General features: G+C 44.0%; 1 protein-coding gene across 5 annotated transcripts; it reads right to left on the reverse strand.

The window, feature by feature from the left end:
• Nucleotides 1-291: 291 nt before the first annotated feature.
• CNR1 (cannabinoid receptor 1) lies at nt 292-18,414 on the reverse strand. 5 transcript variants are annotated; one of them, XM_074896013.1, is made up of 3 exons: nt 18,252-18,300; nt 6,080-6,269; nt 292-5,424 (listed from the first exon to the last, which is right to left on the reverse strand). In XM_074896013.1, exon 3 carries the CDS (start codon nt 5,361-5,363, stop codon nt 3,942-3,944), a length of 1,422 nt encoding a protein of 473 aa, XP_074752114.1. In that variant the 5' UTR covers nt 5,364-5,424; nt 6,080-6,269; nt 18,252-18,300; the 3' UTR covers nt 292-3,941. The 5 variants fall into 5 exon arrangements, with proteins under 5 accessions (XP_074752114.1, XP_074752116.1, XP_074752118.1 ...); XM_074896015.1 differs by lacking the exon at nt 18,252-18,300 and adding an exon at nt 10,937-11,028; XM_074896017.1 differs by lacking the exon at nt 6,080-6,269 and having other exon boundaries at nt 18,252-18,414.
• Nucleotides 18,415-18,886: the final 472 nt, after the last annotated feature.

The following is an 18,886-nucleotide window of genomic DNA, read 5'->3' on the forward strand; positions in this document are numbered from 1 at the left end:
CAGCTTTAACTATGTAATTTCTCTCTTGTCTCCATAGTACTGAATACACAAATATAAAATATATAATCTACCTCCTCCTTCAAACATATCAACGTACAATTAAAACCCACAAAGCCTGACAACCTGTTGTCAAGTTGTTTAAGCAGTTGTTTCAGAATCTGACAGACAAACTTGTAAACAAAACGTAGAGCACCAGATTGTGGGATGAGGCAGCATCATCACGTGGCTTCCTCCGTTATCTCAAAATTTAGAAAACAAAAAAGTAGAGGAATACTTTTTCTCCTTGAATAAATAACAGTTTAATTACATTATAGAAATAAAATATGATATGGTAGGAATACACTGGAAATCTTACAGAAATACTATTCTGCTACTGGTAGGTAAATGGTCAAAGCTACTTTTCATGACAATCTGAACAGTACTTGTGTACAAACTATCATACAGGTTGCTAATGAAAAATATTGCAGCAGTTGCAAGGATGTTACCAGCTGAAACAAACATCTAATGATACAATATTCTTCTAAGAGGAAGTAATAATGTTAGATTTACAGACAATAAAGAGTTATGTTCTCCACTTTGAAACACTGGAAATAAAAAGCTCAGGTAATCCAATTTCTTTACCTCATATTATCACAAGGAAAGATTTTCCTTCCACTATGAAACAGCATCCCAAGAGACCCTGTAAACAGTTTATTCAAAGGTAGTATTTGAGATGTCACAGCAACTTCAACAATTATCCTAGTCTACAATTACAGACTTTTTAGGCCACTGCTTGTACAGATGACTTTTTTATTTTTCACTTATTTACATACATTCAGCCCGATAACAGCAGGTAAAATGCGTTGTCTATCTCACAATAGACACACTAAAATTTTCATCGAAAGGCCAGTGCAAGAAGATGTGGATAGTGACTGCACAGCATCGAGGAAATTATATTATACAAATATACAATTAGACTGTTGAGAATCTTAACTCTGCACGCATGTGACACAGATGATTTTCTTGGGAGATACACTACACTTGGGAGTTGGTACATATACATAACTGCAACTATTGTTGGTTAGTTGATGATGATGGTGTGGGTGACAGTAGAACACAGTACTGTTTGGCTGTGCTATCACTAAGTGAAGGTAGGCAACTGCAAATTAGGAATGCCTAAAGCTGAAGTTTAAGTACAGTTTATTTTGGAATGGCAGCATATTTTTCTAATGAAAGATAAGTTCTACTTAGTGCACAATGTATAGGGAAATTGTTGCCACCTCTTTAATAAATGGTTCTAAGTGAACCGACACAGTTCCCAGAGCTTTAGAAAAACTCATTATGCAAATGAAGATACTGATGATAGACAGTAACATTTCACAGGATGCTATTTCTTATTATATCAGTAAGCACCAAGTTAAGTGCCAAGACAGCCCCATTGTCCCATGATTTATCATGTAAAATTTAACTCGAATGCACAACAGAAGTCCACAAAGTTTGCATTTAATTCACAAGAAGACAGTTTCAAAAATGGCTCTTAAAATACCTTTACATTTCAAATTGAATTTCCCTGCCTCCTCCAAGGGGACAACTTTAGAATGGACTAGACCTAGATATGAGAAAGATCTTTCAGGAGGACTTGCACATCCTCCGGGAATCCTCTGCAATCTGCCAGTTTCAGCTGACTGCCGTAACCCCCTCGAGAGCGTGGTGCCCTATCCTACTGCCCAGGTAATGCTGCAGTGGAGGAGGCGTGGAGGGGGAAAGTACTCCTGTGTCTTCCAGCTGCTGCTCAGCACCTCACCTGATGAGATCTTTAAAATCTGTCCCCCCTTACCAGGCCTGAACTTGGAGCCACTTACGCCTCCGCAGCACCACTGGCTGAAATTGGCTGGGCCCTTTGCGCTACCGGCTGCTCCGGCCTATCCTGAGGTACCAGAAACACCGTGGGGACACCACGGCAGCCAGAGACCCAGGGCTGCTGCACCCCTCTCTCTCCCTGTGTAAGCCTGAGGACAGACAGCAGGGCAGCATGGATTTGGCTCCATTCGCTTGGTGCCATGGAGGGAGTCACCCCTCTTGCGGCAAGCAACAGGCAACTAATGGGGCTAAGCTGCCTTTGCAGCTATTTTGGCAGAAATCTGCTAGAAGGTGAGCAAATGGTCCAAGAAAGCAAGGCAGCAGAGAACAGGACCCCAGACCTTCCAATTCAGCATGGAATTACAGAATATCCACGCCTGAAAGACTATCCAGTAACATGCTCCTTGTGAAAGTCCCAGGCTGCAGAAACAATTACACCACAGAACAGTTACCATTTTCCTTCAATAACTTCTTCCTCGAAGCTGATAGTGTCAAACCATGTCATCTGTATCCTGCTTTCACAGTGAGACTCACCTCATTTCAAGGAATCAGATTTGAATACTGACAACCTTAAAACAATTTATCATTTACTTCTGGCTTTCTCAGTTTTCAGGAACACCATCGACAGCCACTGCAGTTGTCAGTGCAGGCTCATGCCAAGCTCGGCCTCGTTTCCTCTCATTCACAAGTACAACTGCAAGGTTGCTTCTCTAGCACATGAAAACACCTCTCAGAGTGGATCGGGATGTTCTTAATACGGTACTTTCATCAGTAATCGTTGGAAGAACTCAATTTTAGAAACAGAATTCGTGTGCAAAGCGTGCAACAAGAAATACAGTTTACATTTGGTCATAGTGTCCTAGCTTAGTTATGCTACCATAACTCACACTGATTAGTATACTTACACACACACACGCACACACACACACACATAGATATTTATTTATATACACGCTCACACAATAAGAAAATGTCTGACAATAATTCCTCCTCTTTTAGTGAAGACAGGAGCTCGGCATCTCAGGCTCTGAATCTGCTTAAACCTGAGATACAGGAATGCGACACACTTCAAGTATACATTGACTGCACAGTGATAACATCGCACATTGAGTCTGACACATGCTGTCTTCAGTGGTCCAGCACCAGCACGTGGCTTAAAACCAGTTGCCTGTTAAAGGAGCCAATATCCGGGACCTTCGCTTTTCAGTGTTCGTATTCATGCAACGCCCAAGGGCAGGGCAATAGTCTGCAAAACCATAAACGTCCTTCTGTATAAACGCAGTGGTATTTAAAAGTCTGAACCAGTGCATTCCTCTCTTACATTCCTCCTCTATTCCTTTGTTGCTGTTACTCTCATATGCACGTGAAAGTAAAAGGTAGTGGGGAAATAATTTTAGTAGAAGAATACAAAGCCTCTCCTCTAAGTCCACAGAAGACCACTAAAAGTGTAAAATTTCCAAATTCTTCAAATACAGTTAAGTGTTTTCAATGGGGTTTACATATCACGTTTCACATTATTTCCACGGAAGTCTACCTTATCACTTTGTTTAATCAGACAAATATCAATAACACATAATAAAACAGCATACAATTCACGGGACACGACACGTTTTACAAAATCTCTAAAACTCAGCACTGCCGCTTTTGGAAAGAATGAAAAACTCCTAATACTTACAGACATGAAATACACTTCACATTGAAATGAACAGTATGATTACAAGGCTTTTTTTCTTATCTGATTATATTGGTTTAGGATGCATTAGTTTGCAATTAGGTTTCACAATTTTTCTTCACACCCCCAAAAGAAACCGTTGCTAACCTGCTATTTTCTCTGTGCTCTTTCAGGAAAGTTATTATTATTCAGTAAACACTTTCTGACAAAAAAATTTTGGAAAATTTAGCTTAAATCCCTAATTGTAAAACCTGAAGAACTGGCTGATGGTGATGCTCTTAACAGAATCATCGCTCAGTTTACAATGACAAACCAAAAAAATATTACAGGAGGGTACAAACACGTTAAGCCACGGGTTTGGTTTTCTCTGTTGTTGATTTTTTTTTTTTTAAACTAACTCCTTTTCTGACAACGCTGAGAAGTCTCTGACTTACAACGCTTCAGCAGTCGTGTCTGTGGAGACAGACATTGTAACTTTGGCAATCTTAACTGTGCTCTTAATGCAGCTCTCGGCAGCCCTGTGCACGTTCCCTGCGTTGTTGGCATGTTTGTGCTGGCAGTCAGACTCCATGCTGTTATCGAGGGGCTGTGCAGTTCCTTCGCAGGTGGGGAACATGCTGCGGAAGGCGTGTCGCAAGTCCTTGCTCCTCAGAGCGTAGATGATGGGATTCACTGTTGAATTCAGCAAACAGAGCATGCTACAGAAGGCAAAGACAGTCTTGATGAGCTTGTTCATTTTCCCAAAGACATCGTACACCATGATGGCGAGGAGTGGGCCCCAGCATATGATTAAAACGACTAGGATAAGGACCAAGGTTTTGGCTAACCTGATGTCCATACGAGTTTGATCAGGCCTAGTGATCTGTACCTTACCATCCTCCGTAGACTGAATGATTATGCTTTTCTGCGTGCCCCGCTGAATCATGCGAACAGCGTGGCTGTGAGCCTTCCACAGTATGTACATGTAGGCATAGACAATGAACAGCAAGAGGACGCTGGTGACCCCGATCCAGAACATCAGGTATGTCTCATCAATGAGAGGGAATATGTCCGAACAAACGGAATTGAGCTTTTTGCAGTTCCAGCCGAGCAGAGGAAGAACAGCTATTACAATAGCAATGGTCCACATCACACAAAACGCTACGACAGCCTTTGGTCGGGTAACAATCCTTTTGTAAGCTAGTGGCCTGTGTATAGATATGTACCGGTCTATTGCCGTGAGGAAAAGGCTACCTACAGAGGCGGTGAAGGAGGCTGTAACTCCACCCAGTTTGAACAAGAAGACGTTGGGGCTGTCCTTCCGGTGGAAAACATGGAAATCCACAAAACTGTAGACAAAAATCACGCTGCCCAGGAGGTCAGCCACAGCCAGGCTGCCGATGAAATGGTAGGAGGGTCTACACCGGAGGCTTCGAGAGTGGAGGATGACGCACAGGACAAGGAGGTTCTCTAGGACCGTGAAGGTGCCCAGGGTGAGTGACAGCACAGCAATGGCCAGCTGCTGGCTGGGGTTTAGGATCATAAAGCACTCCATATCCATGAAGTTCTCCCCACATTGTATGTTCTCCTCATTATCCTTAAACGTGGACAGGGACTTGTTGTAAAACTCTGTGATGTTGACCTGATCTGAGGGAATAATGCTCAACAGGGGATCATCTCCTGCAGTCATTTTTTCTTGGAAAGGATCACCCCTGAAGGAAGAGAGAGGGAACTTCTGGGGGTAGTATCCCAGCTTGGATGCCATGTCGCCTTTCATGTCTTCGTACTGGATATCGTTGGAGCCCACGTAAAGGAGATCTGTAGTGATTGTTCGGAAAGTTGTATCTGCGAGGCCATCTAGGACTGACTTCATAACCCCAGTCTTGTTGGCTTCAGAGAGACTTGGGGGATGGAAAAATGCATCTGAAGAAATCCTAGAAGGGGAAAAGATTAGACTGCATTAAGATAAACAGGGAGACAAATTCCACAAACAACTTAGTTGAACTGTGTCAAACAAAATCTACCTTTCTCTTGTATTCAATGCAGGCAGATCTAGCATTTGTCACCTGCAGGAATCAGGGTGAATCAAGCACTTAGAAAGGAATCCCCTGAATTTCACTAAAACTGAATTACACTAAGAAGTGACGTGAAAAATGCAGGCACAGGGAATTGAGTATTCCACAGGAAAGTAATTTTCATTTCTCATCAAAACATTCCGAGCTGCTCCACCAGAAAGATATTTTGCTCTAGACCTGAGCTTGGCTTCTGATTGCAAAGTACATTGGAAGACCAATATTCCTTGGGCTTGCTTCATTTAGATAATAGCAAGTGCCACTGCAGGAGCAGCATTAAACTGAATCATCACCTTCACTGCTTTTCTTTCAAAAGGCACTGAGGGTTTTGAAAACCTGACAACAGAGAGGGAACGGGTAAAGAGCCATGCACTCGTACGTTCTACAGTTCAACCAGGATGCCTATATATTCACATTAGCCTGTTACAGCAGTCTGAAGTCTACTAACACCATGAATTTGTTATTACAAATTTATGAGCAAGGTATTTACTCTGCAAAGACAAGGATCTGGATATACCTTCATTATTTGTTCCTTCTGCTACATGAACCAAGGTGACCGGGATGTTCGGGCTATGTGGGGGAGGTCAGTTGTTACCGAGCCCTGGCCACAGTTTCAGGAAAGTTGACCAGCACTGCTAAGTCAGTGAGTGCATCAGTGATCCACTCTGCATAGATCCAAAGCCTCAATCATGGCACTTCATGCTTGCCTAGAAAAACAGAGCACCAGGTTTGGGTCAGAGTGCAGCTCTGACCAAAAGTCCAGCCAAAAGGGACCAGGAACCACTGCTTCTGTGGGAAACATGGAAAAGTAACTCGTCCCACTGGAACACCCTCAGAAATATTCTGTCCCCTCAGAAATGGGGAGCCTAGCAGAAGGTCCACAGGTAGCTGGTGGTCTCTGAGTCCCATCATGTCCAGACTTTGCTCATGGACGGTAATTAACTTCAGGGTGCAACTCCTGGTCAGGGTACCCTTGGGAGAGCACCCTCATCAGCATCTGAGCATCTTATATGCATCAACATGTATGACAAGTCTTACAGATGTGCTCCTTTATGTAACTTTGCCCATATAACATGCCTTGAATATGCATTGAACATCTGCTTTAGGGCCCCCTTCCTCTGCCAGAGTGGAAGAGAGTGGTCTGAATGTAAATAAGAGCCAGAATCATTGCTTTGGTGTGCTGCGGATATTCTGCATCTGCTACGGGACTTCTTGATGATTACATCAGCAACAGGAGCAAAAACAAGCTTCTTCATGCTTTTGGAGTGGAGGAAATTGTTTGTGACACTCAGGAAATCCCAGATGCCATATAAAGGCTTGTACTGACTTAACCTGTTCACTTTACACAGTTGACAATAAACCGCCAGAAAGGCCATAAGAGATTATCTGCCAAAACCCAGAGTACTCATCACCTCAACTCCTAAAGAGGAGACCTCAACAGTAGGTACCACCCCTGTTTTTCCATGAAAACTAAAAGAAAGAAGGATTCCTCTCTACAACAGACCAATACTTAAAACCAGAAGAAATCTTGAGCATTTTCAAAAGAATCAGAGATAATTTGGCTGATATTTATACTGCACTTACACATAGCATCTGAACACTCAAGACTTTGTCCATAGTTCTTTGAAGTTTTGCATTTGGCTCAGCAGGCCTGGGCACTGAGTATTAAAGGGAATATATGAACTTATACCTCCAGAAGACAGTGCAGCTCCAGTGCTGCTAACAAGGGTAAGTGTAAACAAACCTTACCAGGACAGTCTTAACACCACAATACATACTGGCTGTGTCCTCTTTTGCAGACATTGTTTGCTCAGCAAATAACAACATAATTATTGAACAAACAGACAATATTAAGGAATTTAATTTTGAGGGCATGAGCAGTGAGGGAGGGAAATATCACTGAAGTACATATTAAAAATGAACAGCAATAATCTAATATGTAAGATACTTTTTTTTTTTTTTTTTCCAGAAGGTGCTTTACAGCTGTTCCTAGTAAAATTTGCAGATGTTGCATGTTGCAAAGATGATCCTGCTGACAACTGACAAATCTGCTTTGGGTGAAGTCTGGCAACTTTAAATTTGGCATTATAACACCATCTTAAAACCAGAAGTGAAGAATGTGTTAATCATTTGAAAACTACCCAAAAAAACCCTAAATATAACAAGTCGTTCTATAAACATGTAAAGATGGCTGTGGTATTCTGCTATTCCAGCTTATTTCTGACAGAAGAAAGACAACCATTTTAATGATTAAAGCCACAGACCTATGTCGAGAAGATTATGTTTGAGTAAAGCTTCAAAAATTGCATGCAACTGCGCACTTCTGCTAGACAGACAAACAAATTGTTATGAGGTAGCTGGTCCCTGCTGGAATCATGTTAAGTATAGACTTCCTTGGTATAAGGCGCAAGCCTCCATGCAACCCCTACCTTTATTTGAAATACAAATGCAAGAACACAAATTCCTGTGTGCTCTTTTGAAGGTGGCAGTCAGTTATGTGACAATATCACTATGCATGCATATGCTGTGCTAACAACATGGTTAATGGGATCAGGAGAGGCAAGTCTTACCCTGAATTTCAATGATTTTTTTCCCTCTGTATTTTTACATTGAGATTATTACAGTAATTTCCACCTTATTGTCTCTGCAAAGAGAGTTTTCTTTGAGAGTACTTGGAAGTTCATTAGTGGTGTAGTTTAGGCTTTGGGGGATGCAGCTGACATTAATCTTGTTTTTGTTTGCTGCTGGGAATATCATAATTGGAAATTTCTAGCAGTTTGTGTGCATGCACCTATTCAAGTAGCAGTTGATTTTTATTAAAGTTGCAGTAAAACAGCCATTCGCTTGATCTGAAATTGCACTTTACTGGAATTTCGTTTATTTTAATTTAGATACTAGCTTGTCCCAGTATAAACTACAATACAGAAATGCACTGAAGTCACCAGTGAGATTTTCCATGGCTGTCTAGTGAAAACAAGACCGGACCTTTGGCACTGCGGTTATCAGGAGAGTCCAGGTCCCAGTCTGAGACATTGCATGATCTGACATAGACTGAAAAGTCAATGACAGAAGCAGTGTGTTTTTTTTCACTCAGGTGCACGTGTCAGTCCCACGCAAATTTTGGCTCTGAGCTCTTCTGTCCAAACCATGAGTGGCAAGCAGGCACTGTCCATGAAAATGGGACACCCCATGCCACACTGCTCTTTGCAGTTGGCTTCAACACAATCCAAACCCAAACCCATACTGCCCAAGACTCATGATCATCTCTACATGAAATACCCTGGGAGCCTCAGTGGCTTCTCACAGGCTCCCTAGATGACAAGGGTCCCCTGCAGAGATCCCTCCTCTCTGGATGGGTCTGGGGTGACAGCTGTGTGCCACAGCAAGGTCCCCTCACAGGCAGGGCAGCAGAAAGGGAGAGCCTCCCTGCCCTGCTGGAATCCACTTTTCGAACAGAGCCTTTAAGTCTCCAAAGCTCTCAGCTTTGTCCCTTCCTTAAATGAGCTCTACTACCTCACTCACTTTAAAACAGCTTTAAAAAGAAATGAAACATTGACTAAAGATGAGGAAGAGCCCACACTGATGCCAGCACTCAAAATTTTTGATATATTTCCATGACTGCATGCAGCAGTTCACAGTAAGTAATGAATTATGATTACGGCTAAGGGTTAAACAATAGATAAAAATGTCAAGAATCTTTTATCTTGAAGACAAAACCCAAAAAAACTATAGCTGAACACCATTTCAGACTTTTCTCCCATCAACTGGGGGCTGTTGATGGGCACTCCCAGACCAGCTGTGCAAAGTGACTGCCACTAGATGGAGTGGCTTTTACAAACACCACGTAGCTCTCTGCAGAGACCTGGATTTAACTTCTTCTAGCCCTTCTTTCCAGTCTGCTTTACCCAGGTTCAGACACATGAGGTGTTAAACATCAGCTGAAGGTTGAAGACACGACTTAGTGAGGCTTTGCCCTCATGCGAAAGAATTAGTGAAGAGTGGAGGGACAAGTCTTACTACTGCCCTCCACTGTGTGGTTACATACAGCCTTCAGAGAAGCTTGGATGCTATCAGAATATAAAGACCCCTTAGGTAAAATATAAAATATACCATACGTAAAAGACTGGCAACTCATCTTGGGCAACAGGGAGAATTAGACTTTCCCTGGTCTTCTTGTTGGTCCACAGGACCAGTTCACTCAGGGAAGAACGTGACTGCATTAAAATGCTATTACCTATCTTCTCCTGCTGTTCTCAGGGGGAGGGCAGGCTGGAAAGTTTTTAACATCTAAAAAAAAGGGTTGAATTTATTATAATTTTCAAATCAGGATGACTGATAGAGCTATTTTAACAGCCTGAATAGAAACAGTGAATATTTGCGTTCTTCCCTGGAAAGTAATTATGAGCAATACAATGATGCTACTGATAACTGCAAAAATGTTGACGTGGCAAGAAAAGGAATTCAATCAAGAAAGGGAATTCCGCAGTCAAACACTTCTAGCTTTTATTTTAGAAAATATTTTGATCTCCATGTCTATGCATTTCTTCTGATACCCACAGCCAGTTGAGAATAGGCTAAAGTAGGTATAATTGAAACATACTTTTTGAATGCACAAAAATATGCAAATGCATTCTCCTTGGTTACATGTTATAAGCTTTGTAAGTCCATTGAAGAAGGGCTTTATCTTCTGTTAAGTTTGCATAGCGCCTAGTACACTGTGTCCAAAAGTACTACCATAGGACAAACAGCAGTAATTTATACTTGTGTGTAGTCAGCAGAAAAAGCGTGAGAGAAATGAGATCTACCATAGCCACTGCTGGCCTCCAGGAATTAGAACGATCCTATAAAATGAAAATTTATATGGCTAATAATTACCTTATCCCATATGGTGATGAACAATACTGCTTCGAGGACAGAACAAGGTTTCTAACCCATGGAGAAAGAAATGCGCATATGAGAAATGGCACTCTAAGACTCAGTAACACCAAGCAAGGATAAAACACATGTTGACAAGAATATGAAAGCAGTGTTACCCCTATCCTATTTACTGTTTTACTACTACATCTCCAACACTGTGCTACTCCTAGGATATAAATGGCAAATATGCTGTCACTCCTAATTCGGGAAAACTTGAATTCACTTCCGTAGGAATTTTCTCTGCGTGAGGGATTGGGAAGAACAGACACTAGGAGAGGAGCAAATGAGGGATGCTGTCTTCTAGTTAAAGCAAGGCACTATCGGCTATGGGGTAAACTAGGGCATGCAAGCACTGAACCAAATTCTGTTCTTATGTAATGTAATGATATCTTTGGCAAGTTGAACCTTAATTAGCAAGAAACCACAGCTACATGGTTATTTATGTTAATTAACATACCGTCTGCACACTAGCAGGATAGGGGCTGGATTGTTCTAATTTGGGGGCAAACTGCCCCTACGTGACACCCCCCAGCATCCAGCAGCTGACAATCTGAATGACAGAAACAAAACAATGGGGAAAACAGCATTAATCAGTGAGCAACAATGTTTTTAAAAGAAATACATTATTTCCTCCCTCCAAAGTTTTGTTGGTGAGGTGCATGTACCAGTTTTAGCACAGGTGACTTGCAGGCACAGAGAAAAAGGCTGTGCCTTGCCTCCCAAACAGCCAGGGCTTACACGTGTGGCTAAGATCAGAGAGGTTCAAAAGTGAGGTTGAAGTCCTGCTTGGTTTGGTGCAGGTGAAGGACCTGAACTTTGCTCTCCTGCGAGCCAGATGAGCGTGCTGGCAGGCTCTCCGTTCTGCAGATCGTCTCTGAACTGATTGAGTTGTTCCACATTGGATCAAGAGTTAAACATCCAGAAATAAAGGCACTAGCTGACATTCCAGCAGGCAGGGTACATCCTGGTAAGTGAGAGGCTTAGCCTGAAGCCCCTTCTCCGAATTAAGCAAACTAAGGATGTGTCTCCTACATCCAATCCAGCCACAGGGGGAAGAGCAAGGACAGCTGCTATATCTGCTTGTGAAAAAACCCCAAAGCTCCAGAGTTTATTCAAAACCCCTCAGCTTATGAAATACAACACCCTACACACACATTTCCTACTAAGTCAGAGACAAGATGAAGGACTAAATCACAAACCAGCAAGGGCCGTCAGGGTCATGTTAATGGGAAGCTACAGCTACTTGGTCTGCCCAGATTTTGGGAGAAAGGAAGGAAGACAGAGGTAGCTCTCTTAAAACAATACAGGATTTTAAGATTTTTCACAGTTTACTTCATATGTCTTAATTTCATCTAAAGACAGAATTTGGGAGAGGATGAAGAGGCTTGCTGAAGTGTGAAAAGCTCAGATGAAGGGGAAACAGTGAAGCAAGAGTGACCTGGTATTTGCTTAAAACCAGCTCCAGTTTAGGGACCAATTTCCCAGTAAAGCAGAATGAACAGGTAATACAAAAAGTTTGATACAAAGCTACGGTATTTAAATCTTAAAGAAAATGGAATAGAACTCATTAAGCTGGTCAATTTTGAACTGTCAAACTTTTTCGCAAAAGAGTTTATTTTGGATTTCAACATTCCAACAGAAATTGCTTCATTTCCAGCCTCTTTTCTAGCCATTCTGTAATGCCAAAAGGTGCAGGCGCTTATTACTGCTGAGCAGAATTGACATAAATGTTAAATGGAGAGAGAGAAGCTCAGCCAGGTGCAAAAGAGACGGGGGCTGAACACTCAGTCTCCTGGAAGTACCTAGAAGAGACAGCAGCTTAGCCCACAACGTGTGTAGTTGAAGGGAGAGAAGACTTTTGAAAGAGCAGAGCAGGACATAAAAGACCCAGGCTCCACTGGATACTAAATGCTAAAGGTCCCCGAGAAGAATGTAACATCTAGAGGATGAAACTGGGGGGAAAACACATTTATTAAGGGGTGGGGGGAAAGACAACAGCTTCCATGTAAAGGCCAAAGCAGAACAAAAAAGGTCAAGAATTTGTTGCAGAAGAAAATATTAGTGAACTTTATTGAAAGAGTAAGGATTAGAGACAGAAAGGTAGCAAAAATGTCAGGCTCCAGGGAGGGCTCTCATAAACTGCACGGAGTACAGGTCTGCCTCCTACTCCCCCTGCAACAAACTGTGGCCGTAACAAGTTTTAATCAAAGACATTGTGAGATAGCAAGGAGATGCTGGGAGCAAAGGTAATGCAGGTTAAGTGATTGGTGTGAAGGGGATTGGGAGAAGAGAGAACTACAGGGAACAGGACATCTCCAAGTGAGATGGGGGTAAAGCAGGGAAAAGTAAGAAAGGAAGATCCAAGTGGAAGGAGCCTCTGGGAGACAGGGATGCAGCTTTTAGGGGAACAGAAGAATTGCCTTTGTGATCAGCTTGGGGAAAGCAGATCAGGTGAAGGAGAAAACTCACGAGAGAAAACCTCCCTCCTCTTCTGAGCTATGCAAACTTCAGAGACATCTCTGTAAGATGAAGGATATAGCTAGTGGGATTTTCAGATCTCACCATAAAGAAAGAACAGACCCACTGCTCTGCAGGCAATGACTTGCTCTTTTGAAAGTCCATTTCTGATCTGTATTCAAACAGCAAAGGAAGATGCAAAGGGCTCTGAGAAACCATCCTTGGTAAGGTCAAAGAAAAGGACAGCACTGTATGCACTGACACATGGGACCGACCTGGGGATGCTCAGGAGAGATCAGCTGAGCAAATCTAGCCAGAGACATTAATAAAAATCAAACTGCCCAAGGAAAATCAAGTACAGCATATGGACCTCAGAGGTGGAAAGGAAGAGAGAGTGCTCAAATGGAGCCACTGAGTGACCCATACAGCAGATAAAACACACCAAAAGGGGAAAAGGGAAGAGGTGTTTACAGGCAATGACAGAAAGTTAGTGCACAGAAGGGTCAGCACACATTGCAAAGCAACATCTCTTCTACCTCAGTTCTCTGGAGTCTACTTCTCCTGAAAATTGTGTTGGCAGTGCTCAGAAGCTAGGACAGGAAGGGTTTTGGTAAATGCGATGTCCCACGCCATCAGCATCAGTGAAGGACGAAAATATGCACTCCAATTAAAAAATGTAAAACATTCTTTCATTTCTGGAGCTGTCTGGCCTTTCATAAAATTTAAATAAGCTCAGATAACTCTCTTCATTGCTACATTCAGAATATAATGATATTCAAATATACTGCCTTCACACACACAAACAACTTGTGAAATTATTTGCCAGCATATTAAGCCACTACACCAGATTGCTTGGCAATGGTGCATGTCTTCGAAATATGCAGATGCTTTTCTTTTTTAAAAAAAGGAGAGAGGGAGAGAAGAGGAGAAGTGAGAAAGAATTACAGTAGAATATGATATCCAAGTAGCCAGAACAACGAATTGTGGAGAGAATCCAGCCAATATTACATCAGATTTGGAGAAATAGTTAAAAGATACTGAGGGATGAGTTATGACTTTTTATTTGTGTGTGTGTGCATATCTATATATATATTACTATGCATAAACTTACAGATAGACATACACAAACATATACACATGCCTAGAGGAACAACTAAAAGTCTCACAAATGCTGCAGTAGTGTTTGTCATGTGTAAACTCAAATTCCCAGTGCCAGAGGACAAGCAGACAAGCTAGAAGTGTAGGTACAAAAAAATATAGGCAAGATGACTGATTTTGAATTCCCTTATACACAGCCTTCCTGGGGAAAAGCAAGATTCTAAACTGAGTACATCTGTCACTGAGATCCTGTAAAAATTATTTTGCATGTATACATACGTACAGGTACCTGGATACACACTCCAAACCTATGCCACCTGATTTTCCAGGCACACGCACGGTCTGGACTCCAGTACTGCATTGTTTAAAACAGAGGCAGAACTGACTAAAACCAGTGCTTTCTGAGAGCATGTTTCACATATTCACCACAACAGGAAGGTGGGAGCCCCCTAAACCCCTAAGCACAAACTTTAAAAGATTTCCTAAAATGCAGAAATATAAAAATTACTCCAGCGAAGGCTGAAAGGGAACTGACGGTATTCCCTATGGAACTGCTTCTGCTCAGTACCTTGTAGTGAGTAAGCACGCCTTTCTTAAGAATATACAACTGCCATAAAACAGCTTAATACAGGATGAGGTACTATTTGAGGCCATCTAGCCTTGATCTACACAAACAAGACAACATCTGAAACGTATAAAACATCCAATTTCACCAAGTCCAGACAAAGTATAAGGAGTGACATCATACTAACACAGAGAGTAGTGAAATACCTATTTTATCTGTAATTTGGGTGTGGGTAGCTTGATCAAAAAAAAGATGTTCCTACTGAAGAAAGGCAGAACCGGGCTTGGTGTGTGCATCACCATAATGCCCCTGCATGAGGCACAAATGGCAGAATAAAATGTGCTCCAACCTTATGTTGCAAACCCAATCATTTTTCATGGGCAACAATAGCACCTTCGGGAAAAAGAAAAAAAAAAAAAAAAAGTTCTTTCTAACAAGAAATTGATTTATAAGTCATTATAACCATTTCAAAAGGACAGGTCGTGGCTGGTTTCAGCAATCATTAACAAAGCCACACACTTTCAAAGAGCCTGAGTTCTGGCAGGGAAATTCTTATCCTACTGACAACGATCGGATGTGCGCTTTTTGCAACAGTACATGTCAGTTTAGAAATGGAGACGTAAAGAGCAGTACTGAGAAGACAGGTTATCACATTTTTAACTTTGCATTAATAACAAATGTTGTTGCTGTCTATCCGGGCACGTTTGCAAGCTTGCTTTTAAGTATGAGGGGCTGGCACGCATTTGCACTATAGACAGGAAAACAAGAGCAGCCTTGTTATGATTAAAAGGGTCTATTTCCCTCTGCCTTCTGTCTTCTGCGTCCATCTGTACAGCTGCTTTGAACTTGGCCAAACCCCAGTGTTAGGGTCGCCCACAGTACATATTTTAAATCATCAGCAAACTGTGTGAATTTGCTGCTAGAGAAGAGAAAACTCTCCAATTTCTCACTTAAATGGTCAGTGAATGGTTTTGTAGAGCATTCATCATTTTACATAGCCTAAACTATTTGGGAAATCGCAGCAAAACATATCTAAAATCATTTCAGGAGACTCGGATAAAGCCAATATAGACATCTGCAAAGAAATGAAGAGCAACTACTGTTGAGAAAAATGAATTCTGCGGATGTCTAGGTAGCCAACAGCGTGACTAGAAAGAGGTCACAAAGTTTGCATCGGATAAACTACAGTAATTTCTATTAAGATGGGCAGAAGTAGAGAAACTAGGCGAGTGTACAGACATTACTAAAGACAGTACACGAGACCTGCAGAACCAGGAATGGCAATGTATTTGTAAAATTAAGGGGCAATACTAAGTGAACATATGGGTTTGGGTTCTTCCTTGCCTCTTAATCTCCTCACCTACCTCTACTCAATAGAAAGGAAAGCCATCCCAGCTCTCCCTCTCTAGCGCGTAACATTTTCAGCACGAAAATTCCCAGCGGGATGACAGCCTGCAAGCATTCTGGGACAGCCACACTAAAGGCTGAAAGTCAGAAATTACTTAAAATAAAAAAGTTACTTCATGTCTAAACTTCGGTTGCCCAATCAGAAAGCTGTGACCAGAGAAAGGGAAAGAAAGACTTGCATTGGCTAAGACCTGTCATTCCTTCAGCAGAGCATAAAAGCCCTTAATGGGATCCTTTATGCAACTGAGCTAACATAATTCACCAAAGAACAACAGCCAGGATCAAAGGCACCCACCGGCTCATCCTCACGATACTATAACCTGCTTCCATCTTCACCTTGAGTTTTAAAGGTATTTTGCTTTGATTACGGTGGGTTTAGGTGTTATCGAATGGTCGATGATGTAAATTCACAGCAAATAGTCAATTTCTTTACCTAGCCAACTTTTTTCCCCCCTGGCAATAGATGCCTGCTGGCTCAGTGAAACAGTTACTGCTTTTATCAATTCTGCTTTAAAATGTTTTTATTCAAATGGCTCTGCCTCTCATTCCAAAGACCAACAGATAATAAAGCAAAGCTGTTCCTGGTTGCTACAAAACTAATTTTAACCTCAAGCAAATCAGGAATTAGACATTCATCTTCTAAACTGTTTAAAGATGTTACGTTCATTTCTTTTACGGCTGATTTAATAAACTGCCTTCATAATAAATATTCCTACAATAGTCACCAGGTTTTTCTCCTTTCTTGAGAAGGGAAAACCAGTGTGGCAGTTGATATGAGGTGTAATCCAAAAAAGAATTAAGTACACCCAAGTAATTTTTGCAATGTTGCACATTTTGTTATTAAATATCACATTAAATATCACTCTAAGCCTTTGCATGATCTTGGTACATGTGAACAGCGATGCCACCCCCAGCAGAGAATGTTATATTCCTTTAAGAAAAGGTGAACAATAACAATGAAAACAAGATGATACATCTAAGGAAAAAAAAAAAAAAAGAAACATTACTACACCTTTAACAGGTTAAAAAAGCCACACTATGTTTCTTTTGGAAAAAAATCCCAAACTTGCAGATACTCAAGGAGTATTTTGCTATCTGGCTCTATGTTATATATGGAAGAAGAAAACATGTGCTGAAACTGTTAATATGATCATTTGCTGCCATACAGAAAATAACGCTGATGATAATTTTAGAGAAAGAAGGTAAATTATGGACTTCATCTTCTGACACCATTTTACTTAATCAAACTGAAATCACAGTAACGAGCTCTCTCCTACCAAAGGCTTGGTACATACCTCATCCAGGGGTGTTCTCAATGGAGATTTGCAGACGTCTTTGAGACAAAAAGATGCCCATTTAAAATGAGCCCATTTGGTTACTCAAGATTATTTCTCAACATCTGAAGATTTCACATGACAAACACTGCGTGAAGTTTAAAAAGCTCACTCTTTTTCGGCAGTTTTCCCCCCAGAGCTCCGAATTTCAGACAAAAACAAACCAACCAACCAAAAACCCTACCGGGATATTCTGAAGACGCTGGATGCCTAAGTGACATCTTCTAACGGAACATCATTGCGCACAAAATCACGAACCGCCTTTTATTTCGGTTACAGCCTCAGCGGCAGAGTTTTGGGAGGAAAAGTGCACCGGCAAACCGGGCTGAACGCCCCCCCGCTGTACATCACCGGTGGGCTGGGGCGAGGGGAGAACCCCCCCGATGTCAGATAAGGTCCTGCGGGAGCCCGGGAGGCTGCCGGCTCCGCGCACAGAAGAACAGACGCGTGTTAACCATAAGGCCGCCAGCCTCCTGCACCCCCGCCCGCCGCCGGGCCCCCCTCGGCAGCCGGGGTCTCCCCGTCCTCCAGCCGGGCTCACGACAGCAAACCACGCACCCCGGGCCACCCGCTTTTGCCGGGTGGCCCCGGGCACCTTCCAACTCTCCCCAGCCGCCCGAGGCGGCGGCGGGGGGCCGTGCCCGGGGCAGGGGCGAGACCCGCGCCTCCCCCGGCCCCCTCCGCAGGCGGCGCCGCGGCGGCGGATCCCGGGGAAGGATGCGCGGATCCCGCAGGCAGCCGCCTCCCCTCCAGCTGCTCCGCCGTCGGGGCGGGCGGCGGTCACCCCCCGGACACCCCTCACCCCCCACCCACGCCGCCAACAAACTTTGAGGGGGACGACGGGTCCCTGGCCCCCGGCCGGGGGGGCACCCGCCGCCCCCTCCCGCCCCCCCGCCCCGCGCTGTCCTTACCCTCCGCACGGCACCGGCCGCGTCCCCCGCCTGCTCCGGCCGCGCCGACCCCCGGCAGGGAGCGGGAGCGCCGCCCCGCCCGGGCACCCCGGCACTGGGGAGCGCCGAGGAGGCGGTGCCGGCGAGGGGAAGGAGGAGGTGGGAGACTTCTCCCCCCGGCTACCTCCCCTTCTTCCCTTCCCTCCCCTCGGCGCCTCCTCTCCGACCACCGCCGCCTTCGCTCGCCCGGCTCAGGCGGCGCGCCGGGCTCCGCCGCCCCGCCGCCGCCGCCGCCGCTCCATGTGCCACCCGTGCGCCCGGCCCCCCCCCCCACCCTAGGCCGCCGCCCCCGGCCGCCCTCCTCCTCCTCCTCCTCCTCTGCCACCGCCTCCTCCGCCGCCTCCGCCCGCCGCCCGCCGCCCGCCGCCGCCTCGGCGCGGGGAGGCAGCGCGGGAGCCGCCGGGCGCCCGGCGCGGCTCCGGCACACGCCGCCGCGTCCCCCCCCGCCTTCCGCCCCTCTCCGGTCCCATTTATGAAGCCCGGCTCCCATCACGTGTCAGTGTGCCTTTTGTCCCGGCCCTGGCAGCGGCGGAGGCGCCCCGCACGCACGGGCAGCGCCAGGGGAGACGGGCGGCAGCGGCGGCCAAACTTCGCCC

The sequence above is a fragment of the Athene noctua genome, chromosome 1 (genome assembly GCF_965140245.1).
Source record: "Athene noctua chromosome 1, bAthNoc1.hap1.1, whole genome shotgun sequence".
Lineage (NCBI taxonomy): Eukaryota > Metazoa > Chordata > Aves > Strigiformes > Strigidae > Athene > Athene noctua.